This window comes from Polypterus senegalus, chromosome 9, assembly GCF_016835505.1.
Source record: "Polypterus senegalus isolate Bchr_013 chromosome 9, ASM1683550v1, whole genome shotgun sequence".
Taxonomy (NCBI): Eukaryota; Metazoa; Chordata; class Cladistia; order Polypteriformes; family Polypteridae; genus Polypterus; species Polypterus senegalus.
Window position 1 is genome coordinate 27,454,267 of NC_053162.1, and position 25,582 is coordinate 27,479,848.

At 42.4% G+C, this 25,582-nt stretch overlaps 1 protein-coding gene across 5 annotated transcripts in view; it reads right to left on the minus strand.

The window, feature by feature from the left end:
• sh2d3ca (SH2 domain containing 3Ca) overlaps nt 1-25,582 on the minus strand; it is a 278,210-nt gene that overhangs the window by 23,659 nt on the left and 228,969 nt on the right. For 3 of the 5 annotated variants that reach the window (XM_039762773.1, XM_039762776.1, XM_039762775.1), the window contains 3 exons: nt 9,980-10,413; nt 2,566-2,655; nt 2,080-2,204 (listed from right to left, as the gene is read on the minus strand). In XM_039762773.1, the coding sequence (XP_039618707.1) occupies nt 2,080-2,204; nt 2,566-2,655; nt 9,980-10,413 (649 nt within the window). The remainder of the gene's footprint in view (nt 1-2,079; nt 2,205-2,565; nt 2,656-9,979; nt 10,414-25,582) is intronic. The other 2 variants (XM_039762774.1, XM_039762777.1) reach the window with 1 other exon arrangement.

Below are 25,582 nucleotides of genomic sequence, written 5' to 3' on the forward strand. Positions count from 1 at the left end.
CAAATTCTGTACTTTTAATTACGTGATTGTGAACTAACGTATCCTAAAGAATTAGTAGTGGGTTTTGGTGAAGCTAATGATCACTCTCACCTTTATACATTAACAGCCAGGTTATAGAAGCTGTGGAGAACTTTAGGCTCCTGGGCGCTACAATTTCCAGAACTAGATCTGGCAGAGGAAGTCCACATGTCTACAAAGGTGTAGAGAGCTCACCTCAAACCGTTAAAGTTGTACAGAGAGTCACAGGCAGCAATGACCATTTTTACAGGTCCATTACTGAATGTTTTGGCCTTCTCCATCACCATTTGGTAATATGATCTCTACCCTCTGGGCTCAGCAAGCAACAAGAGAGTGGGGTGTGCACTGCTTCTAAATTCAGTGGTCACCAGTTCTCCATTGTGCTTTTTCAGACTGAAACGTTTAGCGATAAGGATTTTTCCCAACCTGTTCCACAACCACAACCAGTTCACTCTCCCTCGGTCTGGTAAATGGCTTAGGCTGATCAAGGCCAGAACTAGCAGGTTTCATAACAGTACTTAACTACAAGCTAGGAGATGTGTGAGCTTAACGTCTTGACCTTAAATTTTCATGAATATGTCTATGTGCGTTTTTGTTTGATTAGCTGTTTAATTGTTATTGGGAATTGATGATTTATTTTGTCCTTATGTAGTACATTTGTATTTTTTTTGTATGGCTATGTTATATGTCATATCTGTGGGTTGAGAGCCTATCTTCTGGCTGCTGATTTAAAGGGTACACTGGGGAAGGATACCGAGGTAACTCCACAAACTTACTGTTGAAGTCGTCCTCTACAGACAGGTGGACTACAGCCTAGTAGAGTTTGTATGAACCCTCCTCTATCCTACCAGTAACCTCGCTTAGCAAATTATACATAGAAGAATATAATATCAGGGGTTACACAAGAAATTTGAAGAACGGTGTGGTGTGGCACATCAAAAACTGAGATTGTACAGAGGTGAATCGCTGACATGGGCATTGATAAATTCCCATTGCTAATCTCCAGCATGGAGAGTGAAACACAGACATTTAGCCACTAGGAGGGCGACGTACATTAGAAAGAGGTGGTGGCGGTGTAACTGATTCTCTGATTGTACAAGCTCCTCACTCGCTAGGAATCCCTGCCATTGGGCATCCAGGATGCAAAGTCGGGGAGTAACTGTGCAAAGACCAACAAAGGCAACAGTCTTGGTCAACCAAAGGAAGTGTCAGTTGGGGCAAGTGACTGATCGGCTTTTGGCAGTGAGGGTATCTTTTTCACAGAATGTTGACTCACTTGTGCTCTGCTGCTTGAGTTCTGCTCTCTAAAGTGTGAGTGGTATCAGTAAATTGGTGGGGTGACAAAGTGATGTTGGTGCAGTCATTTCAGAGCCCCTCACCACCTCAACGTCAGCATTAAGCACCTGATTGATTCTTGTTCAGAGCCTCTGCCAACAGTAAAATCATCTTTTATAAGTTCTGGGGCTAGTGTTTCGTTCACAAATACTGCTTTACATGTATACTTGTCAGTGCAGACAAAACACTTGCAAGGGTCGCCTATCAATAGATAAAGTCTAGTGTAGTGTTTCCCAAAATGTATGGTGACACAACACAGTTTTTAAAATGCCAGTGTGTTTGTGACCCACCAGGAATTTAGCGAGATCGGTTGAGCGGGGCAAAGTGGGGTGGTCCTCCTCTGTGAAACGAGCTCGATTGTCAAAGTGGTTTCCTGAGCCATCACCAGAAACCCACCAGATAAATCAACCACAATTGTCAACGCTTTTCCACCTTGGTGAATCGAGCAGCATTGTCAGAGCAGGGTTTGGAGATGTCACATTCAGGATTACCCATAATCCTCCTGTAACGCTGCTGCTGTGAATCAAGCACAACTGTCAGAGCAGAGGGGTGGGATTTCATCTGGGGTCGGCTGTGGCCCACCTGTAATGCCGTCATGGCCCACAGGTTAGGAAACACTGGTCTAGTGTACGTCTAGGCCATTATTATAGCTTCTGTTGATGTATGGAGTAGTGCAAGGACAAACTAGTAGAGCCGTTACATCTTGTTTGTTCTGAAAGGACTCACCTGTGCTGTACGCTGGAGATGGTGGGCCTTCACTGACTGGAGACATACTGCAGTGGAAGTCCTGGATTTGGTCCATGCTAAGTGCACAGTTCCGGATCGCTTCTTTGTGGTGAGGGTTAGAAGGGCTGTGTGAAGAGAAGACGAGAAAGCCAGAAGGATTAGCCAGAATGTAGATACAACCACTCACTCTTTAGTTTCTAGCCTGCTTTTTTTTTGTGGTCAGAAGTGAATAATCTGTGTAGATAACGCAAGTCATTACCTGAGACAAACAAATTTAACACATATTGCATCACTGCAGTCTGGGATCAACGGCTGTGAAAAACATGCACAAGAGTATCTGCAGCAGATGAACCCAACAGGGCTCCCATCTTGTGAATGTATGGTGCAGACATGCAAGGGCCTTATGTTGTGGCTGTGAACGGTGAAGGGCCAGAAGTCATAGTGCAGTACTCTAAAAGGGGGAGCTTAGCTCCAAGTTTAGTTCACCTTGTCCTCTGGTCAGACTCCATAATCATCTGAAGTGTGTTGACCGCTGGCCTTGGAGAGGAGGGCACTGCAGCAGCTAGGCTATTCCCCCTAGTGAAACAGAAGTTCAGCATATTTCCTTATTGTACACATTCAGAAAGACAAGACCTTCAGAGGATGCAGTGTGAAGAAATACCGATTTCCACCATTATTTATACATTATGGTGTACCTGATAAACCAGACCCTGAATGTGCCAAGTTAACAAGTCCTGCACACCTTGCCTTTTGAAAAACAGAGGGATGACTTACACACATAAATTACTTTCTCAGACCAACTTGATCAAATTTAAAATCTCGTAGGGCCAAAGACTGTCACAGCAGCACTGGGTGCAAGGTGGCCCACTCACCCGCACCCACACCCACAGTTACAAATCAGAATCACCAACCAACCTAACAGATAAGCACTAAGGGATGAGGGAGGAGAAATGAAATATCTGGAGGAACATTCATAGGCACACATGAGCTGATGGTGATCTTTACAGCCTTGATATGGCTACATTAGGTCTTCTCAGCTGGAGGCAAATTTAGGCCTTGGTTTCTCTCAGTGTAAGTCAGGGCATGATGATTCTATACTCTTTGTGACTGCATGTTTGCTCCATCATAATTCCCAGCAACAATTAAATAGAAAGCTCAAAGAAGCGGGGCGGCACGGTGGTGCAGTGGGTAGCGCTGCTGCCTCGCAGTTAGGAGACCGGGGTTCACTTCCCGGGTCCTCCCTGCGTGGAGTTTGCATGTTCTCCCCGTGTCTCCGGTTTCCTCCCACAGTCCAAAGACATGCAGGTTAGGTGCATTGGCGATTCTAAACTGGCCCTGGTGTGTGCTTGGTGGGTTTGTGTGTGTCCTGTGGTGGGTCGGCACCCTGCCCAGGGTTTGTTTCCTGCCTTGCGCCCTGTGTTGGCTGGGATTGGCTCCAGCAAACCCCTGTGACCCTGTAGTTAGGATTCAGTGGGTTGGAAAATGGATGGATGGCTCAAAGAAGCTGTAAGAACTGTGGTGTTTACCAATCATGCCAGCATGTGTCCAGCAAACAGGTTAAGAAAAATAAAGAAAATAAAAGCCACACTGGTTTTGAATTAACTGATAATCACATGAAAATGCTGTCAAATTGTACGTCATTCTTTTAAAATTCTCATATCAGCCTAAGGAAATAAACTTAAGCCCAGTGATAATAATATAATAATAATAAAGTTTATGTATATAGCACATAAGTGCACCACAAATATAATATAAAAGTGCAACACAAATATATATAAAAAGTCAAAATAGTAACATTAAAAAGATGCAAACAATAAAAGCTAATAATAAGAAGAATACATACACTAATTGCATAGATCAGAAAGAAAACAAAGCAAATGCAAAATTAGAAAAGCAAGTTTTAGGTTTGTGTTTAAAACTCTTAACAGAAGATGCCTGTTGTATGTCAAGTGGTGATGTAATGAAATCACATTAACATTAAACATTAAAGGCTTTTCATCTCGTCTCTAGTGTTTAACTCTGGGAATGATCAGAAGACCAGGACTTGATGATTGTAAATCTTTATATTGGGTATATGTGGTTAGATTTTGAGGTGGATGATGGTGCTAAACCACTAGTGCTCTTCAGATTAGTAAAAAAAAAAAATCCACTCTAAATGAAACGGGCAACCAGTGCAAAGACGCCAAAACAGGTGTACCATGTTTCCTCTTCCTGGGAAGTGTCAGTAGCCTTGCTGAGGCATTCTGGACTAGCCATGGCCTTGCTATCACATATGTAGGTAGCCCCGTACACAAGACGTTACAGTCGCCAGGCTGTGAAAAACCAACACATTAGTAAGTTTCTTAGCATCTTCACTGCAAGGTAGGGTCTAACTCGTGGAATAGTGTTAAATAAAAAAAGGCAATGTTCGTTATATCAAAGTGGGCTCTGAATGTTAATTCAGCATCTAGACAAACCTGCCCAATGCCACTTTAGATGTATCAGGTAGCCTAAACTTTACAGTATATCTTTGGAAATGTAAAAGGGAAATTTGAGTTCATGGAGAAATTATAAACACAACATGGATGGAGGATCTGTGAGGCGGCAGCACTAACCACTGTGCCACTCTGCCACCTTGACTTTTCTATCATTGTTATTTATTTTTATCTTATCAGTATAATTTACACATTATAAACACATTAGAAACTCACAAAAACATTTAGATCACACTTCCCATTCCAACAAGAGAGAGCAGAATGAAAGAAAGTAGTAAAGCACAGCATAACACTACAGAAGTATAACGTAGCATAACATTACATCTGCAATCTGCTTAATTCACTTCAGGGACACTTTATGAAATACCCACAATCCCACTCACACAGAGGCCAATTTGGAACCATCTATTAACCTAAACAGCATGTCTTTGTGAGCATTAAGAAAAAAATCACTCATTAAACACTGAGTTCTGTTTTATTTATCATCATTTAGCATTTTTTCAGAATTTCTTTCTTAGATGTTCATGTCATTGTTGGCTTAGGGGTGAATGTTGGATTATGTTTGCCTATAAAATACAGAATGCAAACCACCATCATATTGCCCCTCTCAGTAACTCTACCTGGAGACACAAATGTCTCAGACTAAGCCATTTTACTCTCCATTTTCTGGACTTACTCATTCCAGTTCAGAGTGGGCGGCTGACAGGGCCTATTCTTGGTGGATTGGTCATAAGGCAGGAGCCTACAATGAAAGGGATGCCAGTCAGGTACTCAGCACGTTTAAACACCCCTAGTCATAGACTGAAACTGACCTGCATGTCTTTGTTAGGGAGCCAGGCTACCCAGAGATCATGCCAGTGGATACAAGGAGAACATATGAACATCAAGTAGGCAGTGACCTGGTGGGGACGTGAACTCACTCTTCTACACCAGTGAGGCTTCAGTGTTAACTACCGTACCCAGGGCTGCCTACCTTGGTCATTCATATACTTGGTGGAAAATCTGTTCTTTCATTACACTGGACCAACAATCTTACTGAAAATGTTCTGGTGACTTTGATAGACAGCTCCAAGGTTCACGGACTGCATCATGTAGGAATCTGGAGAAACATGAAATATGCTTTTCTTGAATTTAGTGTGTTTAGACTCTTAATGAGGATGTTAACACAGTGCATTATTTCAACTGAGATAAAAATGTTCTGCTGCTGATTTTCGTTTGTACTCAACATGTGATGCTTCTCTGTGTCCAACAATAGTCAACCAGCACTGATGGATTCCACTTATCCTGACAATGCTTTTCCATCATTGCAATGTCCTGATGAAACCTTTCACAATGGTCGTCACTGACTGGACCAAGATTAGCAAGGAAGAAGTCCAGGTGTGAATGCAGACAATGAATCTCTTTTAACAGGTTGCACTTTATGGTTTTGTATGCCTGAAGGGTGTTGTCAGCCTGCTGGATGAAGTTTGGTGCTCTGTAGTTGCCAAGAGAATTCCCAACAACATCCTTGAATGCTTTCCATGTGATTTGCTCTAGCCCAACTAGAAGATCTTTGAACTGCTTGTCATTGATGATGTGTCCGATTTGTACACCAAAAAATGACTTCTTAAATCTTAAATGAAATCCCATACCATTCTTGTTCAATGCTTTCACAAAATTGTTCATCAGTCCACATTTGATATGGTTAGGAGGCAAAAATGTCTTTGGTGGGTAGTCAAGAGGTTTATGTGCCACACATTTCTTCCTTGCCACCAAATGTTTATGGAGCGGCAGTTCTTTATAATAAAATGAAATGACAGTACTTGGTATAACCGAACTGTATCTCTAGTAACAGTGCCATCTATTTTAGGTCACCAGAGATGCCCCACTTGTAGTTGTATTTGCATAATGCATATGTTACCTGAAAAATACATTTTAAAATATTTGATATCTATTGATTTATGTGTATCATCAACATTCATCCTGTGTACTCTGTCAATATGAGGCACGCTGCTCACCTCCTGTCTGCTTTTTGACTGCCACCAATGGTAGACAGGCCCCCATTAAGCACTGTAAAAACATCATTTGTATTCTTTCAAATACTTCCTTTGTTGCAATTTTTTTGATTTCATATTCCCCGAGGGGAAATTGTCTTTTCACATGACTACTTTGGGGTCAGCGTGCAGGGTCAGTCATTGTACAGCATTCCTTGCACAATTTTCAGGTTAAGGGCCTTGCTCAAGAGCCCAATAGAGTAGGATTCCTACTGGTAGTAATTTGAAGGATTTGAACTGGAAACCAGAGCCACCACTCCACCCTGAGTTGACTCTCACAGTTCCTCCTACACCTTTCCTCCGTATCCTGGTGTATGTCAACCTCTCCTGCATGGTGCTTCCTGTCTTGATTGCATTTTACTGAGCAATCAAAGCAAAATTGACCAATCAGATAGCTTGGAGGGACCGAGCACAAACACATACACACACACAAACAAAAAGTATTGTTTTATCTTATAGATAGATAGATAGATAGATAGATAGATAGATAGATAGATAGATAGATAGGAAAGGCACTATATAATAGATAGATAGATAGATAGACAGATAGATAGATAGATAGGAAAGGCACTATATAATAGATAGATAGATAGATAGATAGATAGATAGACAGATAGATAGATAGATAGATAGGAAAGGCACTATATAATAGATAGATAGATAGATAGATAGATAGATAGATAGATAGATAGATAGATAGATAGATAGATAGGAAAGGCACTATATAATAGATAGACAGATAGATAGATAGATAGATAGATAGATAGATAGATAGATAGATAGGAAAGGCACTATATAATAGATAGATAGATAGATAGATAGATAGATAGATAGACAGATAGATAGATAGATAGATAGATAGGAAAGGCACTATATAATAGATAGACAGATAGATAGATAGATAGATAGATAGATAGATAGATAGATAGATAGGAAAGGCACTATATAATAGATAGATAGATAGATAGACAGATAGATAGATAGATAGGAAAGGCACTATATAATAGATAGATAGATAGATAGATAAAGGCACTATATAATAGATAGATAGATAGATAGATAGACAGATAGATAGATAGATAGGAAAGGCACTATATAATAGATAGATAGATAGATAGATAGATAGATAGATAGATAGATAGATAGATAGGAAAGGCACTATATAATAGATAGATAGATAGATAGATAGATAGATAGATAGATAGATAGATAGGAAAGGCACTATATAATAGATAGATAGATAGATAGATAGATAGATAGGAAAGGCACTATATAATAGATAGATAGATAGATAGATAGATAGATAGATAGATAGATAGATAGATAGATAGATAGATAGATAGTGTGGTGGGAGACCGGGTCCCGACACCCCTGCTGCATATGTTCCCAGGGAGCCACCATGGGCAGCTCGGTACCTCCCCCGGGACGCTTGGTGGCAGCCTCCCTGGCCAACGGTGATTCCCCAGCCTCCTGCATGGCTCCATGGGAGATGGAGTCCTCCACAGCCTGGTTGGGAGCTGGGGTGGCCGCTAGGGGGTGCTGCCTGGACTCAAGAGCCTGGCTGGACGAGTCATCAGCCCCACCCGGAGGTGCAATTGGGACCAGGTGGTCAAGCACTTGGAACACTTCCGGGTGGGCTATAAAACGGGCCAGCCTACACCACTCAGGAGCCAGAATTGGGAGGAAGAGGGCGAGGTTGCCTGAGAGGAGTGGTGGTGCAAGGTAGAGAGTTGTTGCTGTTGTATGTACATACTTTTGGGACTGTGTATTGCCTCTGGGGTTCATGGGGTAGACATGCCCCACAGCTGAAGAAAAATAAAAAGTATACTTGTTTTTACACGTGCCTCTGCGTCAGTCTGTGCCGGGCCCTATATAGCGCCTTTTACAATAGATACATAGATTGATAGATACTTATGAGGAGGACCACAAAATTGTTTGACTGCAATAAACCGTACATGACAGGAACATTTTATTGTGATTTTTGTGATAAAATCCATATGATACACCCACAAATGCTCAGGAAGCAAAGCCATCATTGTCTAATGTAATCAGTTTAGGACCTTAAGCATCTAAAGCTTGACCAAGTGGCATGAAATGCAAAGCAGGAATCCACTGGATGAGGGCAAACTCAAGTTCAAACCCACACTTGGTCATACAAGGACAATTTAATGAGGCCAAAAAATTGACAGACACTGCAGGAAACAAAACAAATCACCCAAAAAAGACACAAAAATACAGAGAGAACATGCAAACTCCACACAGCTGGGGATTCAAAACCAGGGCTGTGCTAAACACAATGTCTCCAAGATGTCCCCAGTGTCTCTAAATGATATTAAAAAAACAGAGCTCCACTTTTCCATGCCACTCAATCCTAGGCGGTCATGACCTCTCCAGAGCAGAATGCATTTTTTTAAGTGCAGATTCTAATTTTCCTTTTCCCGGCTGAATTTGTGTTTCACATCTCTGCTAGCATGTCGCCATATAAGGACATTTTTCTGGCCCCTAAAACTGTTTGTGTAACCTCTAACTGGTCCTGTGAAAACATCAGCTGGGGAGGTGAAAGATGTGCGTTTTTAGAAACGGGAACATTTGTTTTCTGTTCAAAAACAAAGCAAAAGTAGAAGTTTGCATGGCGGACATTATGTACTCCTCTGCACAAATTCATTCAGGGCTGCAATTTTTGTTGCTCAAAAACTCACACATGCCTACATTCTGAAACCTCCTGGGGTGTTTCAGGGGGCCGCAGCTCTGGACACACACCGTGCCAGTTCATCACAGGGTCCACTCACCCACCAATTCAACTAAAGTGTACACATCTGGGGATGTCAGATTAAAGCTGAAGTGCCTGAAGGAGAAGCTGCACACTCAGTGACAAAGTGTAGGGGATGAACTCGGTGCCACCGTGCTGGCACTAAATAATAAATACCGGTAAGTACATTGTTGAACCAAACCAAAATGATGAAAGTGTATTTCATAACAATTAGATGATTTTTATTTAATGATGCATTTTCTCTACTCACTGTTTGTTCATGTGATTATTTATTTCATAACTGCCATTTTATTTATTTCATTTTGCCACAAATCGCACTGTTGCTGCAGCTTTTTCACACCCTGGTGTGCCAGGAATGGCATTGTTTGCATACTGGAGTACTTGGAGGAAAACCGTCACACAAACACGGGGAGAACGTGCAAACTGTTCATGGACAACGACAGGGCACAGAATGGCAGAGCTACGAGACAATGCCACTACACACTGCACCACTGTGTATCTTCTCTGTGGTGGGATACATAAAAAAATGTTCTAATCCCAGTAAGCTCAAGTCATTCGTGTGTCCTCTCAAAATGGTATTCACTGGAAACTTTTCCACATCCAAGTAATGTGCTGACTCTTACCTGTGTGGGATAATCTTTTCCGTCGTCAAGCCATCGGTCATGGTGACACTCCTCCTCTTGATGTATCCCCCCCTTTGACTGCCAGGTGACTGGCTAAGTCCGTGCTTGCTGTTTGCCATGGTAAAGCTCGCCTCCAGGTAGCGCAGCGGCAGGGTGCGGTTGACAGGACTGTAGATGTGAGCTCCGCTCTGCTGCGAGACTGGGTTCCGGTTGCCCACATAGTAATGCACCAGTGCCGGGACGCTGTCAAAGCCCTCACGTTCTAGAAGGTACTGCACACGTGAGTACGAGTCATTGGTTTTCACCAGCACTTTGTTGATTTTGAAGTGCAGGACCTCATTGTTCCACCGGCTTGTCAAGACGTAATCACCGGTGCTCGTCAAGGAGTCGCGTATCAAAAAGTCCCCATTCCGTAGCACCAGAGTTTCAGAAACCTGTGGATTAAAGGAAAAATGTAATTAAAGAGCTGTTCACGAAAGGGAGTAAAGAAAATTGCAATGAGTACAATATATAAAGCACCTGGACCAAAAAAACTAAAAATGAATCCCCTTTTACCCCACCCACATCACACCATGAAGGGATACACCACACATTTGCCGATATTGCTAAAGACTTCTACAAAATTAAGAAATGTAGAACAAAACTGCAATAAATGGGCACATTGGATTGTATCTGTCCATACACTGAACCTGATTATCTGGCACGTGGTTACAAGAAACTGCTTATGATGGAGGCATTGGAGTCAAGGCAACAGCCATAAAACAGACCCCACTCCATTACAAGGTAATCGCACGTATGATCACTTTCATATAATGAACTTCTCAGTATCTGTCAACATGTTGGTTTGGACATGTGTAGAGGAGAGATGCTGGGTATACTGGGAAAAGGATGTTAAGGATAGAGCTGCCAGGGAAGAGGAAAAGAGGAAGGTCTAAGCGACGGTTTATGGATGTGGTGAGAGAGGACATGCAGGTGATGGGTGTAACAGAACAAGATGCAGAGGACAGAAAGATATGGAAGAAGATGATCCGCTGTGGCAACCCCTAGCTGGAGCAGCCGAAAGAAGAAGATGAAGTGTCTGTCAACATGGCTGCATGTGTGAACTGTGGTTGGAAACTACACACAGAAGACACCCAGCCAAAAGTTCATCTGGGCCTTGAAAGCATTTGTAGAACTTTAGAAGATTTTGATGAGAACAGGCCAATCAGCATAGCAAGGCTTGCTAATCCTGTCCACCTAATTTCTCCAAAATGACATCAAAATCAAAAGCGTTTTGGAGGTATGTAATTTGTTCCCAGAAAAACTTTAACATTTGTGTGCAATTTACTGTTAACAAGTTTTGAACTATTCCCATGTTCCTGTTGAACGCATTTTAAAGTTACATATGGGATTCACTGTGCTAATTCCCATCATAATGTGAAAAGCTTTGATCATGGCGCCTCTTAATCTCCATTTGCTTAAACTTAAAAGCTTCAGCCCCTTCAGTGTTTCCTCATAGCTCATACCCCTCTCACTACATCCATACTAGGAAGTTTTCAGTTAAAATTGCTGACATTAGTCTATGTTTTCGCCATCTGTCCACACTACACTGGCATTTTCAACTCCTGAAAATGGAGACTTTTAAAAACGCTCTCCAGGGCCGCATACTTTTGAAAATGATGACTTGGCATGGCAATGTGGATGAGCAAAAACACAATTCTGATTTGCCTGTGCTTACTACATAACCCTTCCCTGACTAGATCCTGCTCTCATTCTCTGACTGGTCAGCCATCACAGAAGAAAAACTAACATAGCGGACACAAAGGAGATGCTTCCCATGGCGCTTGTTGTGTTGCTTACCTGTATGCATCTCAATTTAGTTTTGTACAGTCTGAATGCTGCCCACATGTGTAAAGGGCAAATCATTTCCAGGTGCTACAGTTTTGTGATAAATCCTGTGGCCGTCAGCATTACCACCTCCTCGCCCAATGTAGTGCACATCTGCGCCAGATGAGATTTTGGTTGCTTTATTGTGGACAGAGGTCCTCTTGTAAATGATTTGTAAATGCTAGTATAGATTGAGAGCCTAAAAACTCTGTATTTAAATGAAAAAGTAGTTGTATGGACTGGGCGACAGACAACTCGGTGAAAAGACAACTCAGCGACATCCTTTACCAGTTAGGTAACAGTTAGGTTCAAAGAGATAATTTAATGATATTTAAATGACAACGTAGGGCGCTGGAAAATCCACAGAATCACCTACTTTATGAGAGTCCCAATACGTTGACAGTAAAGATATTCCTTAAGCCGTACTCGCAGATCACCTTTTGAATTCTAAATAACGTATCATACGATTACAATCAATACAATTTATATAAAGGATTAGCAATTTTGGTTGCAGAAGATAATATAAGATAGAGTTCCATCTGCAGAATAAAGTTTGTTCGTCAATTGTATACATTTTTTTCAACATTTTAAATCACGTTGTCATTTAAATGTAATTGAAAAATCTATTTGAACCTAACTATTACCTAACTGGTAAAGGATGTCACCGAGTTGTATTTCGCCAAGTTGTTTCTTTGCCGAATTGTCTTTCGCCGAGTTCACTGTCACCCAGTTGCCACCGAAACGCCAGAATCAGCCTGGTTACTCTCCTCCGGACTTTCTGCAGTTTGTTTTTTTTTTTGTACTATGGAGCCCAAAACTGCACACAGTGCTCCAAAGGAGGGCTCACTGGTGTGTTATAACTTAAGCTTGTACTCTAGCATTATGTTACTTAACATCCTGTTCACTTCTGTACGCAGGATGGACGTAGACAGAGATGAATCCACTGTGACTCCCAAGACCTCCTTATAAGGTTTCAGACCTCCCGTTGAGTATTCAAATCTAACATTTCTACTTCCTCTGTGTACATTTACATTACAAATTGCAGCTGAATTTTACTAAGACACTTATAAAGGTTTCTGTTAAGTAAACCTTTGATTAAAGTACCATTCAGGCATTTCAAGGTAATTCCACATTCAAATAGTAGTCCTCACTGATCATGGACCCAGACAGCAGCAACAAACTGTATGTTAGTCAGACCGATTGATCTTAAACTTGAAGATGGGACAGTATGGTGCGAGCAGCTTTCTCTAACCACATCAAGTTACACATTCACTAAATCATCACTGAAACTTCCACATCCTTACTACACTGTGTGCACAATTATTAGGCAAGTGAGTATTTTGACCATATCATCATTTTTAATGCGTATATTCCAACTCCAAGCTGTATTAACTTGAATGCTTATTGGATTTAAGCACGTCAGGTGATGTGTATTTGTGTAATGAGGGAGGGTGTGGCCTAAGGAGATCAACACCCTATATCAAGGTGTGCAGAATTATTAGGCAGCTAGTTTTCCTCAGGCAAAATGGGCCAAAAAAGAGATTTAACTGACTCTAAAAAGTCAAAAATTGTAAAAAGTCTTTCAGAGGGATGCAGCACTTTTGGAATTGCTAAGATATTGGTGTGTGATCACAGAACCATCAAACATTTTGTTGCAAATAGTCAACAGGGTCGCAAGAAACGTGTTGAGAACAAAAGACGCAAATTAGCTGCCAAAGATTTGAGAAGAATCAAACGTGAAGCTACCAGGAACCCATTATCCTCCAGTACTTTCATATTCCAGAGCTGCAACCTACCTGGAGTGCCCAGAAGTACAAGGTGTTCAGTGCTCAAAGACATGGCCAAGGTAAGGAGGGCTGAAACCCAACCACCACTGAACAAGAAACATAAGTTGAAACGTCAAAACTGGGCCAAGAAATATCTGAAGACAGATTTTTTTCCAAAGGTTTTATGGACCGATGAGATGAGAGTGACTCTTGATGGACCAGATGGATGGACCTGTGGATCAGTAATGGGCACAGAGCTCCACTCCAACGTGGAGGTGGGGTACTGGTATGAGCTGGTATTTTTAAAGATGAGCTAGTTGGACCTTTTGCATTGAAGATGAACTCAAAATCAACTCCCAAACCTACTGCCAGTTTTTCAAGACACTTTCTTCAAACAGTGATACAGGAAAAGACCATGATTTTTATGCAGGCCAATGCTCCATCACTTGCATCGAAGTTCTCCACTGCGTGGCCAGCCAGTAAAGGCCTTAAAGATGAAGGAATAATGACATGGCCCCCCTTCCTCATCTGACCTAAACCCTATCGAGAACTTGTGGGCACTTCTTAAACGCTAGATTTACGGGGGAGAAAAACAATACACCTCTCTGAAGAGTGTCTGGGAGGCTGTAGTCACTGCTCCACAAAAAGCTGATCGTCAACAGATCAAGAAACTGACAGACTCCATGAATGGAAAGGCTTATGACTGTTATTGGAAAGAAGGGTGGCTATATTGGTCATTGATTGATTGATTTATTTTTTTTGAAATGTCAGAGATGTTTATTTGTAAATTTTGAGGTGTTTGTTTATTATTCTCACTATAACAGATGAAAATAAACAAGTGAGATGGGAAAATTTTCATTTTTCCTTTAGTTGCATAATAAATCTGCACACTAATAGTTGCCTAATAATTGTGCGCACATATGTATTCCCCTGATGATGTTCACACTCACATTTCCGTTGTGAAACATTCAGGTTTATTAACATTTTGGATTGACTGATAGCACTGTGTTTGTTCCATATTAAAATTAATCCTCAAAAATACAACTTGCCTAATAATTGTGCACACAGTGTATTACCAATCCTAGAATTACTAGTCCACCCACATGTCCATTAATATCCTGAACCTGACTTGAACTCTGCTCATTTATCTCCTGTGACGACATGTCGCATGTTGATTACCACTGTACTCTGTACACACGACAATAAGGACCCTGTAAACCCACAACTTTTTATTTAGGATGGTATGGTGGTGCAGTAGTTTGTATTGCTGCCTCACAAATCCACTTTCCTGGTTTTAAATCCCATGTCTAGTCGTTGTTTATGCGCAGTCTGCATTTTCTTCTGGTGTCCAGGTGGGATTTCCTCCCGCTCCTCCATTTTTGTTTCTACATCCCCAAAGATGTGCACATTAGTTTAACTGGTTAACTGGTAATTCCAAAGTGGCTATGTGTGGTTTTGGATTTCTGTGCGAATGAGTGCCATCTGTAGCTGATTTCAGCCAAATCAGGCTCCAGCCCCAAGTACCCTAGATTTTATTAAGTGGGCTTGGCAATATTATAGAGACAAAGAAATAAGCAAAAACAAACAAAAATGAATAAGTAGTTAGATATTGGAAGAATAGAAAAAAAAAAATTGACCCCAGGGTCACAAAACTTTCTTCATACTCTGATCACGTTTGTGGTTTAGGGCTCTGTGACAAGTCATGTCATAGGATGTTTTAATGTGTTAATATATTAATGACTTTAGTATTTGTGCACTTCTCATGGCTTAACCACCGAACACATGAGCGCGTGTTTTTTAGTTAATTAGAGGAGAGGAGAGTCGCAGTAATTAATGAGCATCAGCTGGGTTACCACAGGTTAAAAAGCAGACAGGGTATGTTATGAAAGGAAGATCAGAGCAAGACAAACGGAGGAGAAGAACCATCGTTCATGTGAGGAACAGTTTGTGGGGTGTGGACAGTGGGCTTCGGCTGATTATCACTTCCGGGAGCAGCACAGATGGCTCAATTCGAGTTCAATAAAGTGACAATATTCAAATCTGCTGAACAACTTTAGTGTGCAGAGCAGAATGGCGGAGAATCACTGGACCGAAGAAGCACCTTGAAATGGGGCAAATCCAGGGCGTTGTGGCAACAGAGCAAAGGAGGTGGCGGAATGCAAAGCTGAGCTGAGGTTTTCACAGAGTGGATTTGTCTAGAGCAGTGGTGGCGAACCTATGGCACGCGTGCCAAAGGGGGCACTCAGAGCCCTCTCAGTGGGCACGCGCGCCGTCACCCGAGCACAGAGTTCGTTACTATAAAGCCAGAGGAATGCGGGGCCGGGCTGCTCCCCTCACCGCTCCCCCTCTTCACGCGCTCCGGAGGACTTTTCTCACATCACCCACCCCTCTGCCCAGCAGCCCATTGGGAGCGCTTCCTTCCTCCCCTGTCTGGGGTAAGGCGGGCGACACACATGCTGCTTGAGGGTGCGGCACGGACTGCAGCCTTTTGAGTCTGTGATTCCCGTGTTAGGGTTGGAGGGGATGTGGTATAGAGGGTCCACAGCTCAAAATTGAAAAGGCCAGTTTTAAAAGATAATTGCCGCACTCGCGGCTTAAAGGGGGTTAAGGTAGAGTGGCCGGAGCGGTTTCCGGGAGCTTTGTGATGCGGGCAGTCCTCGCTTAAGCGCACAGGTGAGGAGTCGTCCGCATCTGTAATTATTGCCGGGAGTTGCTAATCGCCACACCTGATCCACGACCCCATAATATATAATAGAAGTGGGGGGTTGGCGGAGATTAATAGGGAAGACCTGCGTGAAACACTTGAGAGGATCGAAGGGATGACAAAGGACGGCACAGTTAGTTATGAAAATGAAATCCTTAAAGTGTGGAATTCTCTGCCAAATAATCTTAAGTCAATGAAGGCACTTGAGTTTGCTTTCCTTACTTTGTTTGGAACATCTTATGCTTGTGCGCAGCTGTTTTCAGCTTTGAATTAAATCAAATCTGACACCAGAAACAGACTAACAGATGACCTGAGTGCTGCATGTGTTGCTCTCAGACTTACAAAGTATGAGCCAAGGTTAGACAAATTATCAGCATGCATACAACAGCAAAAAGCACATTAATTGTTCAAAAGCATACCGAATGCAAACTTTTACCTTTCAACAAAAAGTTGTTTGTATCATTGAAAGCTCCGCTATTATGTTTTTCTTTTAAGACAAAAGATGTTAATGTATGAGTGGCTTTTCTAAACTAAAAGCTCAGTAGATAGACAGACAGACAGACAGAGCATCAGTATTGGCAGTCCAGTCCAATTTACCATCCAGCTGCACTCCCAGGTATTTATAGGTCTGTACCCTCTGCACACACTCACCTCTGATGATCACGGGGTCCATGAGGGGCCTGGGCCTCCTAAAATCCACCACCAGCTCCTTGGTTATGCTGGTGTTCAGTTTTAGGTGGTATTCAGGTTAAATTGCCATGTTGGCACTTTGCGATAAATAAGTGGGTTTTGGATTGCAGTTTGGGCACTTGGTTTCTAAATGGTTCGCCATCACTGATCTAGAGCCTTGGCTGTGGGAAAGGGAAACTTCACTGAAAGATTTTTAGTTAGATGTTTGGATTTTCAAAGTAACTCCTGGCGATACAATGGGAATGTGACTGTCACGATTTTATGAAGATTTGTTTATTGACTGCTTTATTGTATTTACGTACTGCGGCGTTTAATTCTTTGTTTTGAATAAAAAAATAACAAAATGCTGAGTGTCCACTCTCAACATGGATTCAGTATTGGTCTTCGATATAAATGCTCAGTCACACCTGAGCGCATTTCATATTCATTCAAAACAGCATTTTCAAGAAGTGCTTTATTTAACAATCTTCTTCATCTTTCAGATGCTCCCATTAAGGGCTCGCCACAGTGGATCATCCGTCTCCAACTATCCGTGTCTTTTAATTCATTTTTTGCCACACCGACTGCCTTCATGTCCTCCCTCACTGCATCTGTAAACCTTCTCTTCTTTTTCCTCTTGACTGGCGGTTCCATCTTCAACATTCTTTTCCCGATGTACCCCTCATCTCTCCTCTGCACGTACCCAAACCATCTCAAGATAATGTCTCTCACTTGGTCACCAAACTGTCGTACCTGTGTTGTCCCTCTAATCTACTCATTCCTAATCCTTTCTACCCTCATAACTCTGACTGAAAATCGTACCATCTTCAACTCTGCCACCTCCAGTTCTGCCTCCTGTCTTTTCGCCAGTGCCACCACCTCCAAACCATACAACATAGCTGGTCTCACTACCGCTTTACAGACCTTCTCTTTCACTCTTGCTGGTACTCTTCTATCACAAATCACTCCTGTCACTCTTCTCCACCCAGTCCACCCTGCCTGCACTCTCCATTGCTGTGGACTGCTGAACCCAAGTGTTCATCCATCCAGCCATTTTCTATCTAGGTTAGCTAAAGCTTATCCAAGCAATCAATGGGCACAAGTCAGGAACAACACCTGGACAGAGCGCCAGTCCATCACAGAGTGAACACAATCGCACACACACACGGACTAGTTTAGCGATGCCATGTCACCTGGTCGGCATGTCTTTGGACCATGGGAGGAAACTGTAACTCCTGGAGGAAACCCACACGGACACGGGGAGAACAGGCAGACTCTATGCTCCTGGGACATGAATCCGGGTCTACTTGTTGTGTAGCTTTAGGGCTACCACCGTGCCACCCCATATAAAAATGAATCACCTTTAGGTTGCCTTGTGATAGCACTCACCATATCAGCAGAGAGAGAGAGGAGGTTAGGAGCACACACTGATACAGTGCACTGCCGCACCCACCACACGACAAACCAACTCAGGATCCAGATTAGGACCCGAGTGCAGCCATGCAACGGGTGACACCTCAGCACCACACTAGTTCAGATGGAGTGGAACAGTGGGAGGTTTTTTTATGGTGGCTGTAGTGCCAATTCTGCCACCAACCCCCAAGTTTTTCCCTGCAGACTGGAGGGCCAACATGCAGGGATGGATGCAGATTAACGTCATACCCAGGACAGACTATATCAGCAGTGACTGCCATCTTGTGACAGAGCTTACAGTGAAAACCACCATATACAATAAAATCAATAAACGTTATTCATAAACATGCATTTATGATAAAGAAATCATTTAGCATTGTTTAAAGATCTTCATACTAGTACCCTCAAATGGTGCAGCTACTCCTAAACTTAAGCAGGGCTCAGAGATCACAGGCTGGATATTGTTTGTCCCGAGGACTTTTCTACTGGCAGCTTCAGGTAAAACTAGCTGGGAATAAATCTGGGAATACCCTCCAAGTAATCCTCCAAGACTCATTCTGTGGTTATGACACTTCACCCACAGGGTTGCCTTAATCGCCACGAACAACAAAAACATGAGTAATTACATCATTTGGCCACTAGAGGGCGGTTAAACTACAGGATTTTTTTCCCTCTGCAAAAAGTCTGCTGTACAGCAACTGGCAGCAAACTGCTGGCTGTGGACTTTTATTTGAGCAAATGTCTTAAGCAGAAACTTAACCGAGATTTTAATAATCAGATGACATGTTTATTTTTGTAGTCTGTACATTCAATGATACCTAATTGTTCATCTTTCCATCTTCATAAACCCATAAGGCCCAGCCCATCCCAGCAGAATTAGACAAAAAGAAGAAACCAATGGCAGAGCAGATTCATGCACACAAGCAGATACACCCAAAATATCCAATTAGTGTGCAGCCTTTGGGATGTGTGAGGAAAACAGCAATACCTGGAGAAAAAACCATTCACATACTGGGGGAACAGGTAATGTCAAGGCCTGGAGCTGTGAGGGCGAGTGCTAACTGCTGGTCCACTCTGTACCTGCTAATTCGGAATTCTCCTTCTCCCTAATCCTTCTCTTTTCCGACTCTTCTCTCTGCTTTTGGGCTCACTGTGGTCAGTCAAGTGTCTCTCACCCGTCCACACAGGCATCAGTTACTTTGAGTTTTAGTGGGACCCCCTTTAACATGGCAATTGTGGGAGGGTAGAGTGAGGTGATGGGAAGGGTTGTTGCTGTTTACTGCCACTGCTGTTTTTAAATAAAAATGTGATCACTAAATGTTCCCTCTTTTCACGATTGTGCCATCTTGCCCAGGCTCTCCTCCTGAAATGGAGGACAATCTGGACAGTTCCTTGCTACCAAACCCAAAGGTTTTTTTAAGTATAACACAAACAACGATTGCAGCTTTTACTATGGAGATATCTGTTCATTCCGGTCATTCAATGGTCATTTTTCATATCCTTGAACTGTACAGTCATTTCTCATTGTTCTCAATTGGCATAACTCAACAGGCAATGTCCCTGAACACAAAGATGGAGCTTACAGGGTAACGTTAAGAAGTGGAGGCGCTGAATGTGCCTCATGGGCTCACATCGTAGTCCAAAGCTGACTCCCCCTCCCACCGCCAATGAGTTTGTCACTCCTTATTGGTGGCAAAGTGTCACAGTGCTCCATTGGCTAGTGATGGCAAAATTCAGTGTGGGAAGTGGAGGAGGGAAGAGAAAGACGTTGCTCGACATCCAGCTGCATTTACATGTCTGCTTTATTCTGAGTGCTACAATCATCTCACTGTCGGAGGAACTGAAAGATTGATTTGTTTACTGTTTGCTTCTAAAAAGAACACAATCTTCTCCATCCCATTTAATCCAATTCAGACTTTCAGAGAGAGTCTGTCCTGGCAGGTTTGTGAGCAGGGCAGGATCTCGCTTTAGATAGGGGGCTAATCCATCCCTGGGCTCAATCTCGCTCTCACTGACACGTGTCTCTGACAACATAAGTTGCTTTGCCACATCAGGAACTGCTGCTCAGAAACCAGGGACTTTTTAGAAACTCAAGAAATTTTGTAGTATTCCCACTGCAGGAACTCAGGCCATTTGTAGCTCCTGGTGGGAAATTGTTGTTACTCTGTCAAGGAAGTGCGCATGGGAGGCAGCTAAAAGGACCAAAAGAAGGTAATTCCACGTCAAGCCAGGGGGTGGCGGAGTGCAGTAAACCTCTCTCTTTTATTCCTGTAGACCAAACACGGGAAATTCTGCCTGGACCCGATGACGTCACTTCCTGTTCCGGCCCCCGATGACGTCACTTCCGCTAACCTGCCTTAAGTACCAGTCAGCTTCCTCTTGTTGACTCAGTACTGTTTTGGACTCAACCTGTACACAACTGTACTACCAATTTTCATTTCTTTGCAGCCTTATTCAAGTATACGGGTGGCTGCCCCAAACCTTTTTTCTGTGTCAAGGCGTTTCCTTTCACAACTCTTTTTAGCTCCTACTGCAGAGTATATACTTTTCATTCAACCAGGAACTATCATGAGTAGGGCTCGGAAATTGTGCTGATTGGTTGACCACAAGCAGTGGTGCCATCTTACAAATGTGTCAGCAGTTTGGACTTATCAGTAAAGATGGAGCGCAGCACCTCACACAGAATCACTCTTCTCAGTTGCCTCCGTGGTGCACCGTGCCATGCACAGCATCAACGCATTCATCTCCTCCGTGAACTCCAGATCATGCCAAACTTCACACCACATCACTCTTCCCAGCTGCTTCTGTGGTGCGCCTTACCATGTACAACATCAAAATTATAAGGGGGAATGGGTTTGGAGGTTTCCATGTGAAGTCACTATTGCTTTAAAGCGATATGCTGTTGATTTGGGGGGGTCCTCCATGAATTCCCAATCGTGCCACAGTTTGCACTGTATCACTTCTTAGTGTGTCAAGCCATGCACAGCATCGAAGCAAAACTCTCCCCCGTCAACTTCTGAACACTCCACACTTTACACCACATGCATGAAAATTACAGTTCCTGTTGTGTGATGGGAACACAACACACGAAAGTGGCCCAAGACCAACATCGTACTGGAAACAAAGTTCCTGCTGTGGGAAAGTTAAAAATTGTCAACTGATCTCTAACAACAATGAACAGGATGAAGTGGAGAGACTGTCACACTGGTGTCAAGACAACAGTCTACTTCTGAATGTCATTAAGACAAAGGAATTGATTGTGGGCTTTGGGAGAAAACATCAGAGGCACTACCACTCCCTCAGAATTAACAACACTCAGGTGGAGAGGGTGGACAGTTTCAGACACATCTGTGCCCACATCACAGAGGATACGATCTGTTTGAATGCACCTGGGCAAAGAAGGCACAACAAAGTCTTTACCATCTCAGACGCCTCAGGGATTACAGGCTACACTCCCAATGACTAAAGAACTTTTACAAATCCACCATTGAAAGCATCCTGACAGGAAGAGTTACCACCTGGTTTAGGCACAGCAAGCAGCAGGACAGTGGTGAGGTCAGCTGAACGTATCTCTGGGTGTGCATCTCTAGCTTCGGGGACATCTACACCAAGTGATGTCAGACCAAGGAAGAGAAAATGATCAGAGATACCGGCCATCCCAACAGCGGCCTCTTCTGTGTACTGTGGTCAGTAAACACTAACTGCCTGAGGACCAGTTGAGAGAGACTGAGGAGGAGCTCCTGTCCACAGTGCATCCGCATCCTAAATGAGGACAGTGCCCTATTGTTAACACTCCTATAACAGGTTATTTATTTACTCACTATGTATTTTTCTAATCTTACATATAAACGTCTAGGTGTGGAAGTGTGTGCGTCTGTCTGGCCCGGAAGTGAGATGGGGGAGTCGGGGTAAGGGATCCACTTCCGAGGATACGCAAGCGAGGCCAACACGTCGGCAAAAAGAAACCTTCAAAGAAAGTCACTCGCTTAGCTGCTACTACAGAAGTGAGGCTAGCATGTCAGAAAAGCGAAGCCTCCAAAGAAAGTCACTTGCTTAGCAGCTAATACAGAAGCAAGGCAAGCACATCAACAAAATGGTATCCCTTATTCTTTTCCTTCCGCTGTTTATACACAAGCAAGGCGAGCATGTCGGGGGAAAAAAACCTCCAAAGAAAGTCTCTCGCTTAGCGGCTAATACAGAAGTGAGGTGAGCACGTTGGCAAAAGGAAATCTCTGAAGAAAAAGTCACTCGCTTAGTCGCTAATACAGAAGTGAGGTGAGCACGTCAGCAAAATGAAACCTCTGAAGAAACTCATTTGCTTAGCGGCTAATACAGAAGTGAGGTGAGCACGTCAGCAAAACAAAACCTCTGAAGAAAAAGTCACTCGCTTAGCGGCTAATACAGAAGTGAGGTGAGCACGTCATCAAAACGAAACCTCTGAAGAAACTCATTCGCTTAGCGGCTAATACAGAAGTGAGGCGAGCACATCAGCAAAATGGTATCCCTTTTACTTTTCCTCCCGCCGCTTATACACAAACGAGGCGAGCACGTCGGCAAAACTAATCCTCCTAGGAGAGAGATGCCCAGAGTAGTTCCTTTCAATTACCTGACATCTCTACATTTCAGTTTTTTTTTCTGACGAGTTCAAAAGTTTCTAGGACCCCGGGCTTTTTACAACACGGGCTTACACAGCTAGTATTATATAATAATAATGCTGTAATTGTATATATTAATATTTATTGATATTTTAGAGTTCAGTATTTCGTATTTATTGTTATTTTAGATTCTTCGAATGCAGTCTTGGAGTTCAGCAACTAAGTATTTCACTACATAGTGTACTGTGTGTAACTGTATGTGAATGTGTATGTGTAGTGCATACTGTGTATGTGACAAATAAAATTTAATTTAATTTGATTTGGAATTTCCCGTTAATGTAAATGATATGTGTTTGGGCAAGAAAAGTGGAGCACTTGGAGAGAAACCCATGCAGACTCCTTCTAAAAATAAGACTTAAGCGTCTGGGTTACATTAGGCATTCAACAGTAGGGGACAGCAGCTCAAATCCCCAGCACTGTACAACCAGACAGAGACTTCTCCAATTAGCACTGCAGCGCCTCAGACACTCTCTGACGTAAGGAGATTTGAAAGAGTGCCTGTGATCAGCCAAACAAAGCACACCTACCACCAACACGCTTGTTTGTTTCTGGTGCAATTACTTAATTTTGTTTGCGCATAGCTTAGCGTGAATCATTCGGGGAGCTTAAGTTCAGCTGCTTAGCTTTGTATTGAGAAATAATCTTAAATGTGTCTTGTGGTGCTGTGAACGAAACAGAAAATTGCATGCTGTTGTAAATGGTATTATGATGGATGATGCGTGCATTACATACCAAACATGTTCTAGCCGGGCACAAATGACAGATTTTTTTTTCCAGATTCCTTTCTCAGCTCTGGAGCTTTTAAGCCCAGCAGGAGTTTTACTTATGGTAATAAACGGCTTTGTATTTCTGCTCAATATTAAATATAATATGCCTGCAAAAGGCAGGCTGATGCTGCTGGGATAGACTACAGCCTGCGAGACCCTCAGCTACATTAAGTGGGCTCAATAATGGATTAAATGTACGGACAAACTATAATAAATAACTAAGTAATGCTGCTTAGTCTAATCCTATTTGGCACACCTTAAATCGTACATCTGAGACACAAGCGATGCGGCAGCGTACGGAATGCGCACACATTATTTTAGCTCCCGTGTAAATTTAAGTTTGGTTATGCGGTCAAAAACTCTGCTGAATTAAGTTTAGATTCCGATTCTATGACATATGAAAATATTGAGAAACATTGATTTTAATATAGTGTCTGCAGGAAATCGAATTTGTGTTTTACAACTATAATTACAATTTTGCATCAGAAAATGGTGTTTTTTTGTGTTGTGTACATCTCCTGGATGAATAAATCTCAGCAGAAATAGAATATTTTACAACAAGCAGTTTCTGATATATTCACTCTGAACAATACAATACAATACAATACAATTTATTTTTGTGTAGCCCAAAATCACACAAGAAGTGCCACAATGGGCTTTAACAGACCCTGCCTCGACTCTCTAAGAAGACGACAATGAAAAACTCCCAAAAAATGTGCGCTCTGGTTTGTAAGTCATGATAAGTTCAGACAAGTAAGCCAGACCTTGGCCATTTAATGCTTTATATGTTAAAAGGAGGATTTTGAAATCTGCCCTGAACTTAACTGGGAGCCAGTGTAAAGATTTAAGAACTGGGGTTATGTGTTCATATTTTCTTGTTCTTGTAATAATTCTTGCAGCGGCATTTTGGATTAACTGGAGGCTGTATAGAGAACAGTTTGAACATCCAGTGAACACCGCATTGCAGTAGTCAATCCTACTAGAGATAAATGCATGAATTAATTTCTCAGAATCCTGTTTATTTAGAAAGCGCCTTAATTTCCTAACATTTTTAAGATGGAAGAAACATAACTTGGACAACTTTGTAATATGTGCTTTAAATGACATGCTAGAGTCAAAGAGACCTCCTAGATTGTGGGCTGATTCAGTAAAATTAATTGGGATTCCAACTGAGTTAAATGACGACAAAATATTGCTGTGATCAGCGTCATTCTCTCTGTTTTATCTGTATTTAAAGACAAGTAGTTCTCATTCATCCACTCCTTTAATTTACTAACACAACTAATTAAAGACAACATCGGAAAAACTTCATTTGATTTAAATGAAAGGTATAACTGGGTGTCATCTGCATACGAGTGAAATTTAACATTATGTTTCCTAATGAGATATCCCAGTGGAAGCATGTAAAGTGAAAACAGTAAAGGTCCCAGTACTGAGCCCTGCGGGACACCATATTGAACTTCTGTGTATAATGATGGAGTACTGTCAGCACATTTCTGTACATACTGGAATCGATTTGATAAATAAGAACTGAACCAAGCGAGCACAGGGCCTGTAAGCCCAACATCGTTTTCTTGCCTGTGCAGTAAAATAGAATGGTCAATGGTGTCAAATGCTGCACTTAAGTCTAACAACATAATTACAGTGGAGTTTCCTTCATCAGAGGATATTAGAATGTCATTTACAACCCGTGTTAGTGCTGTTTCTGTACTATGACCAGTGCGGAAACCAGACTGGAATTTTTCAAATAAATTGTAATGCGT